Raw genomic sequence first — 20,338 nt, forward strand, 5'->3', positions numbered from 1 at the left:
GATCCCCAGTGCTTTGTGTCGATGTGTAGAATACATGTAACTTGTTTGGTTTGCTACTTTCCTTTCTTTATATCGCCACATCTGAGAGGGACGAATATGACTATATAAAGATGGAACACTTTATTTGCTTGTTTTCTAACCATGAACTTTTGATTCATGAATATTTATTTATCCAATAACTCTTAATAATAATAATAATAATATTAAACTCTCGCTTCGAATATAATCTATTGTAAATCTATACTCTGTTTCTGATAAGAGAAAGCTCAATGGGACTCCTTCCTGCTTGTAAAAATCAGTGTTTTTCATTTTTGTCATCTCTTGCCCAACTTACATGTGTCTGATCAATTCAATCTTCATTTTCTCTGTCTCCCCCAATACTTTGTCTTCTCTTTCAACTTGTTTCTCCACCATTCCACCATCTTTCTATGCCTTCTTTCTTCTCTCCTGCTGTTCTTTCTTCTACCTTCCCCTTTCTGTCTCCTCTCTCTCCTCCTCCTGCAGGAGTTCAGGCAGAAGGTGATGCTGGCAACACCCTTCCTGGTCATCTGGCTGGTTGGATTCATCGCTGACCTGGACATTGACTCCTGGCTGATCAAGGGCCTCATGTACGCCGGCGTCTGGGTCACCGTGCAGTGCCTCTCCAAGTACGTCTCGATGACATGAACGACACACCAGCACACACACAGGACCGGTATTCCTAGAGGAGCTCGTGGCTTTTGTTTAATCGCCCCCTAATGTCTGCGTACACAAAACACAGTCTGCAGTTAACTCACATTTATTAACATTATCCCCCAGATATGATGTCACAGCTCTGTTTAACATTTGGTTATATTAACAATATTATTCTATATAATATTAATATTATAAATTGTATTATAATAATGTGTTGTAGTATTCTCATATCTCCCTGCTCCAGTGGCCATGCAAATGGGTCAGAAGGCCGTACCGAATAGCTCGAAGCTTCATTCATAGCGTTAATTATTGTTATTGATAAATTACAGAAATATTGTGTTAGAGTCCACAAGCTTCCACCTTTTCTTCCCCTCACTCTCGCACCGTATCATAGCTTCAACATAATAGTTTGCGTTTAGCCTTTTAAAAAAATGTTCATTTAGAATTGGCATCCATAATTCCAGGAAAGATGCGGACTGCATACCAAACAAATCTGCACTGGACTCATATTGTCACATGATCTCTGTGTTAAGAAATTAGGATCACAGGCTTCAATTATTACAAATGACTAAAGGTCTCCGGGTGGGACTCGTCCCAACGTCCCTATTTCGATCCAAATGTCCTGCCGCTCCATTTACCACACACCACTGAATACAGTCTTTATTGCACCAGCACATGAACTGCACATATCTGGTGTCATTTCTGACATTCCATACCATTCATTAACAAATACTCCCTTAACACACACACACACCCTGTTCCCCCTACTTAAGCTCTATTACCACTGCCACCTGGTCCTGCTGGTATCGTGTGTTGTGCCCCTCACTCCTGTTTGCTCTGTGACTAAAATAACACACATTACGCAGCGCTTTTTTTTAATGGACATTCTTGGAATGCCGACTTGGTGAAAAAACAATGGTGACCGAGTCCAACTGCAGGTCGGGGTTTGGTTCATTGTTGCTGCTGTCCGCAGGACTCAGATCACAGACTCAGGTTTGCATTGGTCCACATGTGCTACGGTGAGCTGTTTCACATCTGTAGGAAGAGGGCCTTGATATATTGAACACATACATTATGAGCTGAGCAGTGCCTGTAGTGGGAATGTTGCCCATTTAAAAGGCAATTCTGGCTTCTTAGTACAGAAATCAGTTGTGATCTAATTTTAACAACCACTGCTGATGACTGTGACCCTCCTCCTGTCTCATCTCTCTGTGCAGGGCTTTCTTCGACCACTCCATGCACAGCGCTCTCCCTCTGGGAATCTATCTGGCCACCAAGTTCTGGATGTACGCCACCTGGTTCTACTGGTTCTGGAACGATATCCTTTTCCGTCTGAAGACGGCGTCGGCCCTTGTTTTCTCTAAGTGATAGAGTGACATTTTGGGGAAATTCCTTTATCTTGCTGTGTGTTCGATGAGATGAATGATTTGTTTGGGACACACAACAAACGCTACAGTCAGCAGCCAACTAGCTTAGCTTCCAAAAACAGACTGCGTAAATATAGCATCGAGAAGAGAAAACGACATTGAGATGACTGACTGTTTTTATGGTCGTGCAGTCCCACTTTGATGAGAGCCTGGCACACACCGTCTGGAAAACAGACGTGCATTCAAAGCCTTGCACATGTGTCACATGCCGGTTAAAATGGGCTTTTTATCTTTGACTTATTAACAGTTGCACAAGTTCCGCAACAAATTTTATGAATCTGTTGCGGCAGTTTGTAAAATTGGCAAACGTGTGATCTCCATGCAGGGAGGATCTCAATAACATATGGACTAGTAAAATAGATTTTTCTTCCCCTTTGGGTTGCAGAAGCTATGTGAAACGACTGCGGTCTCATTGTGATGGACATGCAAGTGAAGCTGCAGTGAACACGTCATTCGCCTGTTGCTGTGTTGGAGTTGTGAACAGGAAGGTCAGTGTGTAGCAGCAGCTGGGTGAAACTTCAAAGAGTTGACTCTCACTTTTTCTTCTTATTTTTTTCTTTCCGTAATGGAAGAATTGCCTTTTGTGTTCGGGAGCTGCTAATTGCCGGAGGTGAGAGGGCAGTTCTCATTTGTGGAAGGCATCTGATTTCCTGCCTTCGCTGCTCTGCTAATGGGAAGAGAGAGGACGACGACTTTGACCTGAGCTTATTGGAAAAAGCAAACCGTTAAAAACTGCTGCTGGAGATTTGTTCTGAGCATGTTTTCCGACATAAAGCCGACGGAAGGGATCGACTTCAATGACCGACCTGGTCTTGACCCCGGTTTCCAAGAGCAGCGTTTGGGTTTCAACCTGCAGTCGGTACATGTTTGCTCGTACACTGATCAAAAGTTGCCCCCTTTGACAGCAGGCAGGTTCTCTCTTGTCTGGAGACATTTCTTTGTGCAAAAGAGTTCTTCTTGTTTGCCCTCCAGTGATCACAGTAGTCATTAAACCTGTGTGCTGTATCTGCCATGAACCTGCGTCTAGTAATGGTTTCATTTGTCTGCCTTTTTAGTTGAAAGTGTACCTGACGGCTCAGGGAGGCGAGTCTAAACAAAGCATAAATCGCTGATGGAAACGCATGTTAATTTTCATTTTCTGGAAATTCATTTTTGAATTTGCACACAAATTCTGACGTCTGAAAGCAGCGAGGGAAATGTTTTTTTCGAAGCACTGGGTTTATTGAAGGATGAGAATAGAAACCTTTCACTGGTTTGATTTCCTCACCTCGTCTTTGTTACACAGACGGTCTTTGTTCTGGCCCACTTTCTGCCACTGTGAGCTCGTCCTCACCCTCAAACCTGTGGTGGAAATCAGATCAAATGATGATGGGTGGAGCTATAAGATGATACTTATTCTTTTTTTGGTCCTTCCCAAACTCTGATCATATCTTCCTCATTAGACTTTGCTCATGAATGCATTTCCAGCAGGTCTGAAAAGAACAGAATGAGCGATGCCCTGGAGTTAAGTACTGTACTGATGACCCCTTAATGTCACCATAGTGACAGACAGCCGCAGACTGAGGAATCTGTTTGTGACCCTCTTGCACCCTCCCCACTCGGCCTTCAACAGATGGGTGCTAACGGGAGGTGAAGCATTCAAACCCATTTGTCTGAAGCGTTGCATTGATCACTGCTCAGCTGAGTTCGCAGAGCAGTGGCGAGCTCTGAGAGGGTTTTACTTATTAAGTCAACACCCAGCTCTTTAAGGGGATATTTCTGCAGATCAATGGCTGCGTGTGGTCTTTAGGGACTTGTAGAGAGGCCTCTCACTCTGCCAGTGCTAGGTAAGTGAGGGGGGGGGAGACACACACATGTGAAACTGTGTTTCTCAACAGTGAAGATTTTATCATTTTGCATTTATGATTTCAAGATTGCGTCTTACTCTTCCCACTTTCCCGTTTTCAGTCACACATTAGCAAGTGGTGTCGAAGCCTCGCTGTGTCACTTCCTGTGGGATTCTAGCTGAGTCATGCCCACCTGCACCGGTGACTCTGCTACCAATCAGTGACGGGCTCCACTCGGTTCCACAGAGGACTGGAGAACCTGCACACAAACGGTCTGTTGGTGCCTCTTAAGAGAGCAGGGGTGGTTCATGGTGTCACTCGTATGTATTAGGAAGGAGGTCACGGGGGCTGAATGGATGAGTCGAGATGAGACTAGTTCTTAGAATACAGGACACGCTTTTATTGACGTATTGGCTTAATAACAGGAGGTATCTCAAGGAACAAAAATAATCTGTTTGTTCGTCTTCCTTAACCCTCGCTGCACATCTCCCCTTTGCCACCGTCCACTTGCCCTTCCTGTTAAACACCGTGGCGCTGTTCTACAACTTTGGCAAGTCCTGGAAGTCCGACCCGGGAATCATCAAGGCGTCAGAGGAGCAGAAGAAAAAGGTAAAGGCAGCGGCAGCAGCACCACCTGCTCCGTGATGCTGCTTCCTTGTATTTCACGTGTCTGTGTAAGTGAATCCATTTGTTCCAACGTGCCCGGCGGCTGATTCCTCTGGCCTCTCGGTGTCTCCGTCCCTCATTATCGCACTCTAATGGGGGACAACAGAGGCCTCTTCTTTCCTGCCAGGCCCCGTGATTGATGAAGAGCTATATTTACTCTGCATTGTCCAGCACAGGACTCGCCTCTGCATCAAAGGCTTCAAAGCTTTCCATTCACTGCAGAGTGGTGAATTGTTTTACCCTGATTTTGCAGCTTTTGTTTATTTGCACAGTGACGTAATGTCTGTAATGCTGTAAAAGCAAACTGGGATTTATTTTATTTTTGCAGATTAGATCAAATCCAAACCCCTTCGGTTAAAAACAAACTGTAATGACGGTCTGGAACTGTGAATCCCATTGTAGCTTTAGTTGAGTGGGATCGGCAGCTTGTGCACTGTTAGTAGGTCTTTTGTTGCGGTGCCAATTACAAGATTAATGTCTCAGATGCTAGTTCATTTATCTGCCTGGCCTCTTTAAACAAAACCATTTAAATCCTGCTTTTGTTTCTCGTTTCCTTCCTCCAGACAATTGTGGAGCTGGCAGAGACGGGCAGCCTGGACCTGAGCATATTCTGCAGCACCTGCTTGGTAAAATGTGACTCCTCTCTCACGAGGCGATACATGCAGAGCCAAGTACAAAGAATAACGTATGCTTTTTGTTTCCGCTTCTTTTGCGACCGCGTCCTCTCAGATACGGAAGCCCATCAGGTCCAAACACTGCGCCGTGTGCAACCGCTGCATCGCCAAGTTTGACCACCACTGTCCCTGGGTGGGGAACTGTGTCGGTACGTCAACATTCACCAGCTCGCTCACAAACACTCGTCTGCTTTCGTCCCCTCACAGAGTTGTGGCTTTTTATTTTTATTGTCGAGTTTTTATCAGCTCCATATTCCACTGTAAGAAGCAACATGCTGAGGGAAGTGCTGCATGTCTCCAGTAAGCTGGGGTACCTTTAATGAGCACTGGTCCAAATGACACCAGATTTAGTCAGGAGAAGAGGTCCGGTTGTTGCATTTCAGTTCATTTGACAGAGGACGTCATGAAGTGTAGCCGTGTTGAGGTTAGTTTTCATTTACTTGTCAGTGCACACGACACAGTGTGAGGACAAGAAACGAAGCGGGCAGAGTGAAGTCGTAAAGGGAAGCCGGAGTGTGCGTCCTGGATTGTGTCGATGACGTCCGACGGAGACGGTTGAGTGCACGCGGCTTGTTCTTCCGCCATCGACCCAGGTGGTCAGGAAGACACTGGGAACAACGAGCCCCGCTGAATGACTCGGGATCAGGGGCCTGCATTATTATTATAGAATTACATAAATAAATACAATCCATGAATGAATAGACAGATACAATACTGTACAGCAAGTGGTCTGTATTTATTTACTTATCAAGATCAGTCTTGTGTCTCGAGCTACCGGGACGGGTCATGGCATGTTTGTTTCTCCTCAACAGGAAGTGGGAATCACCGCTACTTCATGGGCTACCTGTTCTTCCTGCTCTGCATGATCTGCTGGATGATATACGGCTGCATTTGCTGTGAGTAGGAGACCCCGCTCCCTTCCCCGCCCGGTCGCCCCATTTCTCAGCTCACTGCTTCTCTCCGGTCCCTTCTCCCTCAGACTGGAGGATCCACTGCGCCACCAGTTATGCCAAGGATGGCTTCTGGCTCTACCTGACCCAGATCGCCTCCTGCTCTCCCTGGATGTTCTGGATGTTCCTCAACAGCATCTTCCACTTCATGTGGGTGGCGGTGCTCATCATGTGTCAGCTCTACCAGGTCTGGGAGAACTAGGATTTACCATGTCGCTTTGTGCCCTGAACTTAATATTCATGTGTGTGCTGCTCTGTGAAATGTGGACTGACCTCTTTGCCTTAACCTCTCTCAGATCGCAGCTCTGGGAATCACCACCAATGAGAGGATGAACGCTCGGAGATACAAGCACTTTAAAGTCACAGCCACGTCCATCGAAAGCCCCTTCAAGTGAGTGATCTTCTCTCACCTGTTTGCTACGGAGAGCTGAATCTCACCATTTCGTTTCAGTAAAAGCATTGAAGCTGGTTACGGTCTGATTAATATCCTCAAGGGATGTCACTTGATTCGGCACCAATTAGGTCAGAGGAACCTCCCACTGAACTCTCGGCAGTGCAGTTAGCACTCCAGTGCGGGTAATCTAGGCGCCCGGTTTTGACAAGAGCGTGATGCTAAGCTGGGGGAGTAGTCTTTAAATGCCACCAGCAGGTCCTAGGACACATGTGATAGTACTCTTTAGTTATTCCTATGGTCCTCACTCTGATGCCACTCATGCTCCTCTGTCTCTCTCTCTCTCTCTGTCTGCAGCCACGGCTGCATCAGAAACCTCATCGATTTCTTCGAGATCCGCTGCTGCGGTCTGATCCGGCCCGTGGCGGTGGACTGGACCACGCAGTACACAATAGAGTACGACCAGACGTCAGGCTCGGGCTACCAGCTGGTGTAGAGGAGGAAGAAATGGGGAAGGTGGGGGAGTCCAGTGTCGCTTAGAAGGATTACCCGTCCCCATCACCCTTACCGTCCCCATGCCGGCGTTCATATCCGAGCGATGCTGTTCTCGAGAGCACTTGCTTTTTTTGGACCATCTCTCCCACACCGATCAAAAGACTTGGAAAAAATAAAGTCAGCCAGGACTCGCATGCTGTTACGGGGCAATGCCACATCCACACCCCCTCCCTCTGCCCTCACCACCACCTTTACTACTATTACTACTACTACTATTCTACAGCATCAGCTGTCCCACCCCTCCACCTCGTCTCTTCTCCTCAGCCCTTTTGGACGGTGCGTTGCTGCCAGGCACAAGCGGAGAGGAGAGAGGCCAACGGACCAGAGGAGTTCCAAAATAAAAGCATTTCTGTTTGGACCGGAGACAGCGCCGCGATGGCAGCGCCGTAACGTTGCAGTATCGCTCTTTGCCCTTCCCCTTTATATCCTTATTTATGGCGTCCCTGTTGATATGCCCTGTATGTATTATTATTTTTTTTGTATTGATTGGTTCAGGAAGTCTGTTGTTCCTGTGAACGTTAACTGTGGTGGCCAGGGAGGCGGATGGATTAATTTAAATTGTTTTAATCATGAGTTTGTTTCTAAGTATGTTAGAGAGAAGGGAATCTCTTTACTTTTTCTTTTTTAAGGTCTTGATTTTGCACCGTGACGAGTCGAGCTGATGAGGATTTGCCAACATAGTGGAGCTCATCAGAGTGTAAGAGGTGGAGCCGCGGCAGGAGTCAAAGCCGTGAGGTGGAGTTCTAGGAGTTATCCCAACTGTTTATTTTTGAGCCTTTAACCTAAAAACAGTCGTCGTGCGGCGGTAACGGGATGACGTGCGCGACTCCTACAGCGGCGACCACCGTAGAGGTATCCTCCAAACAATGTGATACAGGTATATTTATTTTAAAACGATTTATAGATAAAGTAACTATGTGCTAGCGCCACCATTTTTACATTTCGCATCATTTTAGCTGAGTAGGATTTTATGAGAGCAAATGATTAAACAAGGACCTGTCGCAGTTTGACACGGAAGCCCGGGATCTCCACAGTCCAACTCTATATAGCGAGTGTATTTATTAGCAGCAGAGTGAAAGCATGGGGAGCACGGATGAGTTTACAAGGAAGATTCATTCCATGTGTGTGTGTTTCTCTCAAAAAAGCTGTAAAGTCTTATTTGTTTTGTTTGTCTTGTCTGCCTCCGACATTGCACTGATGATTTATTTGTAGTATTTTTTTGCTGTTACTGAACACATGGGCCCAGCAGCTTCCATTGTTTACAGAGAGGAAGAGTAGGGGCCCATCAGACAAGGCCAACTCCCATCACTTCCTGTCTGGAGCCCCGCGGTCAGCAGCAGGATGGACTGAAGTGTAAAGAATGTGTACCTGTACATAAACAATATCTTTCTCTGTAACTATTTTCTTTGCGTCAGTGTAAGGTGCTCCTGGATTTCTTTTTTTCTGAGTTTGGGGGTGATTTCTTCCAACCGAACGGAAAGAAGAGGATCGAGTGACTATACTCCAAGTGTATGAGCGTAGCTTCTAGTGATGTCCCACACTGCTGTCTATAGGCATTTTACCCCCGAAATACCCCAACTTTACCCCGCCGAGGACTATCTACTGCATGTACGATGCTCGGGACAGCTGGGCTCTCACGTCCCCCCCCCATCAACCCGACCCCGTAGTCGGCAAGCCACCTGTCTGTATATAGTGAATGTTAAGTATTTGCAAGTACTTTTCTGCATTACGTTTATTTGTCTGTATTTGGTTTGTTTTTTTAATCCGTTTTATTTCTCTCAAATCCAGTGTGTTTAGTGGAAGTTTTCTTTCAGGTTGCCAGATTTGCAGTCGGGCCCTCCTGTGCAAGTGTGTAATATATTTGAATGTTCCATGCTTGTGGTTTGTTTTACATTTCTATGTCATATATCGCTGGGTTTGTTATACCACTGGATGTACAAATTGTAAAGCAAAGACACTAGAGAACTAAGGCAGACGCCAACTTTTTTTTGTTTTCTAAAAGCTGAAATGTGATCATGCAGTAGTTTAAAGGGTAGAGGGGAGGTTCTATTACATTAAGGCCTCCAGAACGTGTGGGCCTCGTGTTTGCATCTTCATCATCATCAGAAGGGGACGATGTCATCATTCCATGTTTCGTCTCTCTCCCCCCCCCCTTCATCTTGCTAACCAACCACTGATGTAATTTCTGCCCTGCAAAGACAACACACAGCCGCTAGTGTATGCGTGCTTTAAAGGTCAAAGGTTGTGACTTGATTTTATATCAGTAACCAGTAAATAACCACTTGCGTTCTATTATTGCCTTTTCAGTGATGGGAGGTAAAAGAGGAGGGCTTGTGGTTCCTTTGTTTTTCTAGGGCAGAGCTCATCCAGGACATGAATCAGTCCTCACTAGTTCTTCCAGCAGCCTGAGAAGTCTCTCCTCTCGCCACGTGGGATAATCAAATAAATAAAAAAAAAAAAAAGATAAAGCACATAATCATCTCCAGTGCCTCTCTGCCCACCTTCAGACATCACTGTAACTCCGCTTCAGATGTAAACATATGGGCATGGTTCAGTTTTAATGGCTTTAATAATAAAATACAGTCAAATGTGAACAAGTGGGTTTCCGTTTGTTAATGTTTTTTTTATTTGTATGGTGGGCGCCTCCTGCAACTCGAAGGCACACGAGGGAGGAAACGAGAGGAGGGCCGGTGGACGCTCACTGAGCGTGGACCAGAGCGCCGGCTCCTTGGCCGTAACCGAAGCCTTTGGGCCCGAAGTTCTTGGCATAGCACGCTGTGGAGGGAGAGAGGAAATGAACATTAACGCTGCAGACGACTGCCATTTAAAAACTAAGGATGGAAGAAAAATCATTTCACAAGAGGTAAGAAACCTCACCACTGAGATATATTCAGTTTATTTTGGATAGCCCAAAATCACAAATTTGAGGGCTTTACAATCTGGTTTTCATTTTCCATGTCCTGTCAAAACCTCTTCTGACCGAACGGTCACCACCAGGATGCAGCCAGGCCAGATCCTCTCCAGCTCTCTACCGCATTTCTTCAGCCGTGTACTCGGGCTTAAATAAAGTAACTAAATAAATTCATTATTAGGACTAATTATTGCCGTTTCAAACTTAGATTTTGACAAACCAAGTGTATGCTCCACAGCTGGTGTTTTCTTAGTTTTATATCCATCTCCTAATAAATCACACCTTGATGGACAAAACGTTCCCCAAGTAAGAGGAACGTTGAGTTTTACTGCGTCTAATTAAAACATCTGCCTCGTTTTCCTGTTGCACGCATGCGCCTCCAGCAGTTTGGACCTCCTTCAGCCCGAGTAGAGGTCCAATGTGTGCTCCAACACTCAGGGCTGTTTACCTCACATCAACATGTGACGTTTAAAGGAGGAGCCCACCACTCGGGTTGTGGTCAGAGCAACGAGGTGTAGAATTTACTGACGTGTTCTTTCTATTCTCTGAAAGCCACTCCTGGTTGGTTTTAAACTAAACATCTCCATCCTGCTGTCCACATGCGTCTTCCAGACCCTGATTAGAGTAACAATATCCAGCTGCTGATCTTAGTCACAGACTGCAGAGCCGGGCCTGTTTGGGTTTAGAGCTGAGATGCAACATTCCTCCTCCTCCTCACTACGTGGGTTCATCATGACGGCAAAACATCCGGGTCTTCTGTTTCACCAAACCGCCCCGTCTCATTGTGCTGGTGAGGAGGGAGGCCAGAGGGGTGCGAGAAAACCGACACTGAATGTGGAATAACTCCTCTCAGTTCTGCTGTCGGCTGATATAAATCACACAAAAAAGCAAGTGAACATGGCTGGATACCAACGGGGCTCCGCTGGCGGCCAACCCCAACTCCAAAAAGAGTCCCGCGACTCCTCTGGCTCGGGGACCTGAAACACTCAGCAGAAAAATGTTCAAAAGAATAAATTACTGGGGGGAACCGCACTTGGTTTTCACCTGGGGTCAAGGGGCGGGCACTTCTCCTGTCAAATTTGAATGCCGAGTTCACCAAACGGCCTTGAAGTCTAGTATAAGATCCACACAGTGGTTTCTGTAACCTGGGTGAACTCGTCAGCCAAATCGACAGCTGTGATAACGTGCTGAGGTTAAGCTCCATTGTGTCAGTCATCACACAGCACACTGAACCTACGACTCATTCATGGACGTTTTAGTGAGAACATGTGTTGCTGCTGATCAGAGTGTGGCATGCTGGATTCATTCTACTCAAAACATGTGTTGGCAAATGTGATTTCCCCTCGCGTTAGTCCGGGCTCTCAGAGCTTAGTCATGGCAGTAATGCATCCGAGGCGCGACAGAAACGATGTGCTGGAAGTCAAACGTTCCACATACTCTATATTGGTTCCATCTCGGATGTTTTCAGCTCACCTTTGCAGTAGATCTCTCCGTCTTTCTCAGTCTGAGTGGTCGACTCCAGGCTCTTGCCACACTTTGCACAGCGGAAGCAGTTCTTGTGCCACGGCTAAGAGGAGAAAAAGAGACGTTTAATGGTATTGCTGTTCAAGTCTGCCTTCATGCTTTTATGCTAAATCTACCTTTTAAATTGTCAGACAAAAACAAATGTCAGCAGTTCCTTAAGAGCTGATGATGGCAGATGTTTCCGTCATCAAGTCCCATCAGAGCACACAGCAGATTACAGGTTGTGCTTTGAGCCAATGACTGAGGCTCCTCTTTTTGGAAGGAGAACAGAGATCCACACAAATCAACGAGTCTGAGACTCATTGATTTTCTTCCTCAGAACCAAACATCCTGCAAAAACATCTCAGGAGTGTGAGCCAGAACCCCAGTGTGCAGACCGCCCTGGCACCATTAACGCCAGCTGTGAGGAAGCCGGGGCATGGCTTGAGTCAGATGCTCTCATTAGAGGAGAGCACACCAGACCTCCTGCTTGTGGCTCAGCGCTGTGTAAAGCATGTGCGTTCAATCCAGTCAAACATGTTTGCGATTGCGGTCCTGTGGAGTTCAAGGAAGCAACTCTGCTTGGAAGGTTTGATTTCCGTTTCCAGGCACGCTGGTGACTTGAAGTCAGCATGCTCACATGATCAACAGGACATCGTAAACACGGTCCAGTCCCGATGGTCAGCCTGGAGTTTTGAAAAAGTGTGAATAGCCTTGCAGGACTCTGCCCACAGACCTATTGGGATGCCTCACCGTCACCAAAGCACGGGACAAAGACTTTGAGGGGGGATCATCAGAGTGGTTACAATCCATCTTGAGGGGAACATGAATATATGTACCAAATATTTAAATATGGCAATCCATTCAGCAGATGTTGAGATATTTCTCTCACCTTGCCTGCCCCCATGATCTTCTCCGCTGCATAGACTGAGTCTCCACACCGGGCACATTTGTCTGAACCTACAAACTTCTGGGCGAATTTGGACGGGTTGGGGTTGGTGGTCGGTCTGTGAGTCTTGGTCCTGGGGGGGAGCATATGAAGCACATGACAAATTGTTAAAAAAGCAACAAAAAAACGCTGATCTTGTCTCTAAACATAGAAGCTGAAGTTGATCTTTTAAAAAGGTCATTTACGTCTAAAAAAATCTCCTTCTTAAGTGGTGGAAACTGATTCTGTCCCAGAACCTCCTCTTTTCTTGAGAACACATTCACTCATTAACTATTGGTAAACCAAGTATGACCCAAAATATTGACATAGGCAGTAATAAATACCTTTGGAACTCCATTGGTTAGGTATCTGTTAAACATCCATTCTTCATCTGTTGAGACTTTATGAATGATTGAAATAACTTTCTTTCCTCCATGACAAAAAGCCCATGAATAAACCTGGCAGCCCCTGCTCCTCTACGGTCTCCCTCTGCTCACTGGGAGAGAGAGTGGGCTCACTGGGCTCACTGGGCCCCTGGAGCGGTGCTTATCGAAGGGTGACGGCCAGCCCCAGTGGCTCCTGAATGAAGCCCTTTGTGGCGGTGGACAAAGATGAGGGATCCTGCCGGTTACATAATCAACTCTTTCATAACGGTCATCACCTGACGCCTGAGGCAGGTCAGGTGGGTGTCTGTGGGCCCGGGCCCGTTTGTGGTGCCGTCACATCATCATGTGTATAACGAGGAGTCACGGTCGAACGCTCACTTTGTCGTGATGCGGTACGAGCTCCCAGAAAGTAGAGCCGTTTGGGAAGCAAGGAACCTGACCCATTAGAATATATATTAAACTCTCAGGTTATAACTCAGACTTGTAGACTTCAGCTTTGACTTTTCTCGACAGTAAAGAGTTGTTGTTCATCTAACAGTTCTGACCTGGTAGGCGTTTAACGTCCTGTTACTGGATGGCTTTTACTCCCACTGACATTGGTTTTCATGAACTCTATGTGAATCATCAACTGGTATGTATTTAAGAATGAAGTTCAGCTCAATGAATGCTTTGGGGGCAACGATGCGGTCAGAGTCGGCGGCTCCGACTGGTAAACATCATTACGCCGCTGAGCTCACTGACCTTGTTGACCGCACAGCAACCGTGTGTGCAGTTGAGTGTGATGAAAGAGCCTTTATGCAGACATTTCAAGATGCCTTTTGTGTTGTATTTAATCTGTAAGAATTGCAAAAACAGTCAAAGTACAAACAACAACACAGCACGGAAGCAGCACACGCAGTGACATCATCACTGCGTGTGCTGCTTCTGTGCTGCGTTCGCACTATAAAGAGTTGGTCGGCTGCCTCCAGCGGCATGTTCACGTCACAGCATACTAGAGCACATAACGTTGGTTAAGCACAGCTTACTCTTGGTGTTTGATTCCCAGCCGCTCCCCTCGGTCCATGTTGAGCGTGCCCGCCCCCTGGCCGTAGCCGTAGCCTTTGGGGCCGTACTTCTTCCCGTAGCATGACTTGCAGTAGATCTCCTGGCCGTGAATAGCCAGCGTGGTGCTGTCCAAGCCCTTCCTGCAGACCACTGGGGGCACACAGAGAGAAGGAGTTAAGTGGAGCACAGTACCGCCCCGTGACCAGGATGCCGCTGCAACGTTCTCGGAGAAAGAAAGGATTTAGGCAAAATATGACATGAAACAAATACTGAACATTAGTGAATGGACATGTAGCACACACCCTCTGTTTCTGCCCCAGGTTAACACTGTTAGCTTTGTCAGCACTGCTGCCCTTGTTAGCACCGTTAGCACCATAAGCTGCTAGCCGCTGGCTCAGCCGTGTGGAGGCAATCGATGCTTTGCATACCGTGTTGTACACATTTAAGCACAACCGGGACACACAAACTCAACCTATAAAGTAAAAGTATTCTTTCTTTCTTTTTTTTAGGTATGCCCTGTTTAGATTTTCAGTATAACTAGTTTTGATGAAAATCTAAAAAGATGTCAGCGTAATGTGTTAGATATTAAAAACAGTTACGATGAAACTTTATTAGATTTTCATCAGAACTAGTTTTTCTAAACTCTTCAGGTTCTTTAGGGTTGATTAGTTTTTTGGCAGGTTTCTACAATAAATAAAGCATTGTTTGGAAAAACCAAAGCATTACGGTGGCTTAAGAGTGTGCTGGGATTAGTGGAATTGTTCACACACACTGGGCTGCACTGTGTGCCCGTCTGTTACCAGTTCACTCCACAACTGGCTGGGAAAAATGTCTCCTCTCTGATCTCTGATATCAAAACACTTCCAAAATAAAAAGCTTTGGGCACTTTTAAGATTTATGTCTGTCCAATCAAATTGCTACTAAGTTTTGGCTTCTCTGAGTATTTCAAGTTTCCCCCCAGTTAGATCATCAATCTTCATGCGTAACCGCTAGCATAGAGTATAAGCACTTTAAAAAAAAAAAAAAGGCAAAGGCCCAGTAAGTGCACAAAGAGTCGTATGAGGCTCTGTGTGATAGTTATGTCAGTTTAAATATAGATGCCTTTCATACACAGAAATGAAAAGTGGTGAATGTCACAGAATGTCAAACTGAGAAACTGGAGAAAAGGGCAAAGGAGAGCTAAGGACGCCAAGTCCCCTTGCCCATAATCTCCTCAGCAGGAATGTCCGACAAAGCTGCCGTTGTATGGGAACCGCTGGAGAAAATAAACTCATCTTTCTGTGGCTCATATTGCTTTGGTCTTCTCTTGAAAGCAGCTAAATGAAAGCGTTTGTATAATTCTGGTCTCTCTTCAGGAGCAGGACAAGAGGCCCACCCGTCCAGCAAAGTGATCAAAATGCTCCCTTTGACCAGCTGTGGAGGTGAAACTGAGGTGAGCAGCCTTTCTCCTGGCCGCCCGCGGCCGTCTGCCGCTTGGACCAAGGACAAAGTAGCATTAAATCATTTGTGCAGATTGATGCAATATCTGCTCTTGGCAGGTCTTACGTTAACATCATTACTTTTAAGACTTTTGGCAAGGGAACGGCAACAGCTTGAAAGGTGTCAGACTTTTCTCTTCAACAAATGTGTCTTTGTGCTAATGGAGAAACACAGATATCTGTGACATTGGCTCTGGTGTATTAACTCTCAGTGACCTTTTCCATCCAAGAAGTTCACATGTTTTTCTCTGTTTGTCTGCCAGGTTTCACATTTCTTTGGGGGGGTCTTGTGAATGAGATGCTTTACAGTCATAAGTTCTCAAATCTGAAATGACATTGCTTACTTCAACATTACAAAGCGGTCTTTCACTCGGGCTTTACTACGCTAGTAAACTCTGCACTTTCATAAAGTTGTGGGACTCACAAGCACACCATCCTACATTTCCCATAATGCCCCTCCTTCGCCTCATCCCTGGTAAACACTCCATGTCCCCGTGTTGGTAATACCGGCTTTATGTTCAAAATGTCCGAGAGCTCCTGCACAGCTGCAGAGGACATCATCCAACTGGAGAGAAGAGTAAGTAGAGTAAGTAAACTGATCCAGACTGTTTATAAAAAGTAAGAAACTTAGTGGCTGCCCGAGTTGGGAAATCAATATGAGAATATGTGGTATGATGAAGAAATGGTTAGCCGTAAAAAAGAAATACAAATAAAAATCCTCTCTCTGCTCTTGAAATGGGCTCTTAGTCCACAGGGGGGGGGGGGGGGGGGGGGGTACTTACTGCAGAGAAAACAGCTTTTGTGGAAACTCTTCCCGTCACACTGCACCTCCTCGGCGTGGTAAACCGTCCCGCAGCACGCCGCGCACTTGTTGCCTCCTCCCCAGTTCGGCATCGTTTGTGTTTCTGAGAAATGAGAAATGAGAAATGGAGATGGTATGATAGGCTGGACCATCTGGGGCAGGGTTACTTTGTCCGCCCCTCCTCCACTCGCTCTGATGAAGGACTCTTTCGGGCCTCATTCACACAGGAAAGGTGACCGGGAAATTCAGCATCCATGTTTTTCAGCACTTCATTCATTCATTCATTTTCACACACATACTTCCACCTGGAGGAAGTGGACCTGTATGGAGCCAAAAGCACCCAATAAGCTCTTTTGGGGGGGGCGGGGCCTTGCTCAAAAGCTCGTCAACTGTAGTTTTTGATGGAAAGGCGCATGTTGTTGTTCCCATGAAGATTTAATTGCTGTTTTAATAACTGCCTTGAAAAGTTTTCAAGCTCCTGTCATATTCTAAGCCCACCATCTGCCTCTGAGAACTGCTGCATTTCTAATGGTGCACATGGGTGAACTGAATCCACTGCTCCAGGCCAGCGCTGCCATTCTGAGAAACAAAAACAATGCAAAAGAGGTCAGAGCAGACTAATACCCAAAGGAATGTCTCAGGGCGCCATGCCTTCTGTCTTTTGTTGTCTGATGGGCCGTGAATGCAGCATACACACACAAACAGCAGCGGAAAGTAACCACTGTTGTTACCTCACACAGCCTCCGTGCCCATTCACTCCTTGACTCACATGCGCATCTGTCTGTAATTACAGACTCACTCCTCTTTACAGATTGTGTCAAAAGGGCGTTGATGAGGTTGCATAAGAGACCGATTTAAAGGTTCATCACCGCAAAGCAAGCCGGCCGCGATATCATATTCAGGATGATGGATTGCATTCATTTGAAAGAAGGCACAAAGCAGCAGAAACCATTAATCTGCTGAATTAGAACCCAGCCTGACAGGGGGATCAAAAGAGCACTACCATTTCCCTCAGAGTGCCTCGGGCGTTGGGTGTGATGAGAAGGCACACGCCAACACGTCAGCCGATGTGTACTTTGAAAGAAACCGCAGTCTCACAGAGTTCAGTGGCAACAACTAGTCTACAATGAAGGATTCACGTCTGTGCCTTTGATTCATTCACAATGTTTTTAGACTTAAGTCGCCAAAGACCAATATTTGTGCTGATGTCCAGTGATTTTAAGCATGGCACATTTCATTCAGTATTCAGTTTGTGTACTCAGAAAAGAATCTTAAACCTCCCTGAGAGCATTGCTGGGCCACTCGGCTACTGACATTATGTTATTGTTGAAGTCTTACATAAGGGCGATGCACCGAACCATGTGGACAATCTGGGAGACATTAATGCCAGTACATGAAATTGCATCTGATTTTTAATTGAACTCTTAATTATAATTGGCACTTTTCAGAACACTATTCTCAATACATGGTGTAACCTCTCTGACCCTTGAACACATACTGAACCAATAGTAGCAGCTGGACCAAATGTCTTTAATTGTGAAGGAATCTGACTTGAGATATAAGATTCGATTATGTATTGATTTCAGCAGCTGTACAACATCCAGGTGGGGACAGTGTATGAGGCATGGTTATAACATAATAACATCATTTGCTTCGACGCAATATATAAATGACAACACAATAACACTGCAGCATTAGCCTGTTATTACTACCGTGATACCGTATTAAAAACACTGTAACGGTGAGTGATACATATTCATGTTTTTCATGCTAATGTTTGGCTTGTTATCTGGATCATTCGTTGGGTTTTAGGACTCTGTTGTCACCTTTGTGTCGGTCGGCTGTGAATGGGCAACGCAACAAGTCCTGACACGACAACTGGCGACCGCAGGGGCAACTGGGCACGAGGACGAAGATGCACGTGGACCCCGCAGGTGTGGTAATTTCTCCAGTTTGTTAAACAACGTATAAGAACCACTAACCGTATTTCCTCCTCAACTAACTATATATATATATATATATATATATATATATATATATATATATATATATATATATATATCAGAAACATTAAATACAAGTGTGTCAGTAAACCGGTCGGATATCCACAGCGTTGAGTTTCACACATTACTTTTAGAATGAAAGAGAATAATGTTACCTGATGTACGTGAAGCGGCTCCTGTGTATCCAGACGACCTCCGGCTGTTCAGACTCCTCCACACTGACTGCGCCACGAACTCCACCTCGTTACGGTTTCAGTGGGAGGGGCTCCACCATGCTGCCTTCAGGTGCCGTCAGAAATGATGAATCAAGGCAGATATTCATCGAGAAACGGCTCAACCTCAGACATTTTAACTATTTACACCGACCACCCGCAGAGCAAACCCACGTTTACGCACACAGCCGAACCAGGCAGACGCCACACAGTGTTCCCTTGTGCACAATGGGGACTCCCCGACTCGGGATGGAGTCTCCCCGCTATCTAAAGACCAACACGGCTAACTAAGCTCATCCCTGATGCAATTACAGTCAATTCAGTTTATTTTGTATAGCCCACAATCACAAATTACAAATGATCCTCAGAGGGCTTTACAATCTGTACACATACGAATCCCTGACCTTTGACCTTACATTGGATCAGGAAAAACTCCCCAAAAAACTGAAAAAAAACCTTTCACGGGGAAAAAAGAGAAGAACCCTTCAGGAGAGCAACAGAGGAGGATCCCTCTCCCCAGATGGACAGATGCAATTGTTGTTTTGAGAGAGAGAGAGAGAAACAAACGCATAAGGGTCACTGTGTGTAATAACTAAATGAATATGCATTCATTCTTTCCGTCAGATTTATTGCAACAACATAGCACATATGCCTGACCTTTAAAAAAAAAAAAAAGTCAATCATTGTGGAGCTGTGGGCACACACATGCACAAGTCTCCATTTCTTTCATAAATGGATGTAGACATGCACTTTGACAAACGTTTGCATAGCAGTTGTGCTTGTGCATCAGACCTGTTGATGGGAAATAATTACAAAAAACCTGGACTTGACCCTGACAGCATGAGCAGGTTCCAGCCTATCTCCAATCTTCCCTTCCTGTCAAAAATACTGAAACGTGTTGTCGCTGCACAACTCAAAGCCCACCTCATCTCCAACGATCTATTCGAGCCATTTCAATCCGGTTTCTGCTCACAGCACAGCGTGGAAACAGCCCTTATCCAAGACACCAATGATCTCCTCCTCTCCTGAGACTCCGGTTACCTCAACATTCTCATTCTCCTTGATGTCACTGCAGCTTTCGATGGCATCCTTCTCTCCAGCCTCGAATCGTCCCTCAACATCACAGGATCTGCTCTCTCCTGCCTTAAATCATATCTAATAAACAGTTCATCAGGATCAACACCTGCACCTCCTCCACTGCTCCTCTGTCTCAAGGCGTCCCCCAGGGTTTGGTGCTAGGTCCTCTTCTGTTCATCCACTACCTGCTCCCTCTTAGTAATATTATACGTCAACATGGTCTCCTCTTCCACTGTTACGACATCTCCACAAAGGGCCATTACCACTGCTACTCACTCCACTCTGACCAACTGCCTCACTGACATTAAATCATGCAAACCAATTTTCTTAAACTCAACTGTGATAAATCTGACATGATCATGATCGGTCCTTTACTAATCCCTCACTAAAACCAGTCAAAACTTCTGTCTCACCATCGACCACTCCTCTCTGTCTCCCTCCCCACACATCCACAACCTCTGAGGCATGTTTGACAGCAACCTCTTCTTTGAACAACACGTCAAACAAATCACCAGAACTTCTTTTACTTAAAAAACATAGTCCGTCTCCACCTATCTCTAAATAAACTCCAGTACAGCCAGAACTCTGCTGCTCGCCTGCTCACCCACTCCCACGATCACATCACCCCTGTTCTCCAGAATCTCCACTGGCTCCCCGTCCCACAACGGATTAAATGTCAAAAGTGACAGGTAGTTATAACAATGCTATGTGTGTGTTTAAATCGTGTTCATTTCCCTTAATTGTTATAATTTCTTGTGTGTCATTTAAAAACGTTGCAGTAGGTGGAGCCTCTGCAGCATGTTACAGTACGTCGTAAAAAATCTACAGAA

The 20,338-nt window shown here is 45.7% G+C and overlaps 2 protein-coding genes across 2 annotated transcripts in view; one reads left to right on the plus strand and one right to left on the minus strand.

Annotated features, from left to right (window-relative positions):
* The window catches only part of zdhhc17 (zinc finger DHHC-type palmitoyltransferase 17), a 25,355-nt gene extending 15,597 nt beyond the window's left edge, over positions 1-9,758 (plus strand). The window contains exons 9-17 of the mRNA XM_034526111.1: positions 505-647; positions 1,893-1,993; positions 4,413-4,537; positions 5,158-5,220; positions 5,324-5,417; positions 6,081-6,164; positions 6,248-6,405; positions 6,515-6,609; positions 6,967-9,758. Coding sequence (XP_034382002.1) covers positions 505-647; positions 1,893-1,993; positions 4,413-4,537; positions 5,158-5,220; positions 5,324-5,417; positions 6,081-6,164; positions 6,248-6,405; positions 6,515-6,609; positions 6,967-7,105 — 1,002 coding nt within the window. The 3' untranslated portion in view covers positions 7,106-9,758. The remainder of the gene's footprint in view (positions 1-504; positions 648-1,892; positions 1,994-4,412; positions 4,538-5,157; positions 5,221-5,323; positions 5,418-6,080; positions 6,165-6,247; positions 6,406-6,514; positions 6,610-6,966) is intronic.
* On the minus strand, positions 9,699-18,489 carry csrp2 (cysteine and glycine-rich protein 2). Its single transcript, XM_034526113.1, has 6 exons — positions 18,375-18,489; positions 16,197-16,319; positions 13,918-14,086; positions 12,471-12,600; positions 11,549-11,642; positions 9,699-9,939 (listed from the first exon to the last, which is right to left on the minus strand). The coding sequence occupies exons 2-6, from the start codon at positions 16,306-16,308 to the stop codon at positions 9,863-9,865; spliced, it is 582 nt and encodes a 193-aa protein (XP_034382004.1). The 5' UTR covers positions 16,309-16,319; positions 18,375-18,489; the 3' UTR covers positions 9,699-9,862.
* Positions 18,490-20,338: the final 1,849 nt, after the last annotated feature.

This window comes from Cyclopterus lumpus, chromosome 23, assembly GCF_009769545.1.
Source record: "Cyclopterus lumpus isolate fCycLum1 chromosome 23, fCycLum1.pri, whole genome shotgun sequence".
Taxonomy (NCBI): Eukaryota; Metazoa; Chordata; class Actinopteri; order Perciformes; family Cyclopteridae; genus Cyclopterus; species Cyclopterus lumpus.

Excerpts from the sequence above, each read along its gene's own strand:
- csrp2 (XM_034526113.1), bottom strand. The coding sequence starts at position 16,308 with ATGCCGAACTGGGGAGGAGGCAACAAGTGCGCGGCGTGCTGCGGGACG. Across the intron at positions 11,643-12,470 it reads AGATCATGGGGGCAGGCAAG|CCGTGGCACAAGAACTGCTT; the intron begins GTGAGAGAAATA and ends TTCTCCTCTTAG. Across the intron at positions 9,940-11,548 it reads CGGAGAGATCTACTGCAAAG|CGTGCTATGCCAAGAACTTC; the intron begins GTGAGCTGAAAA and ends CTCCCTCCACAG.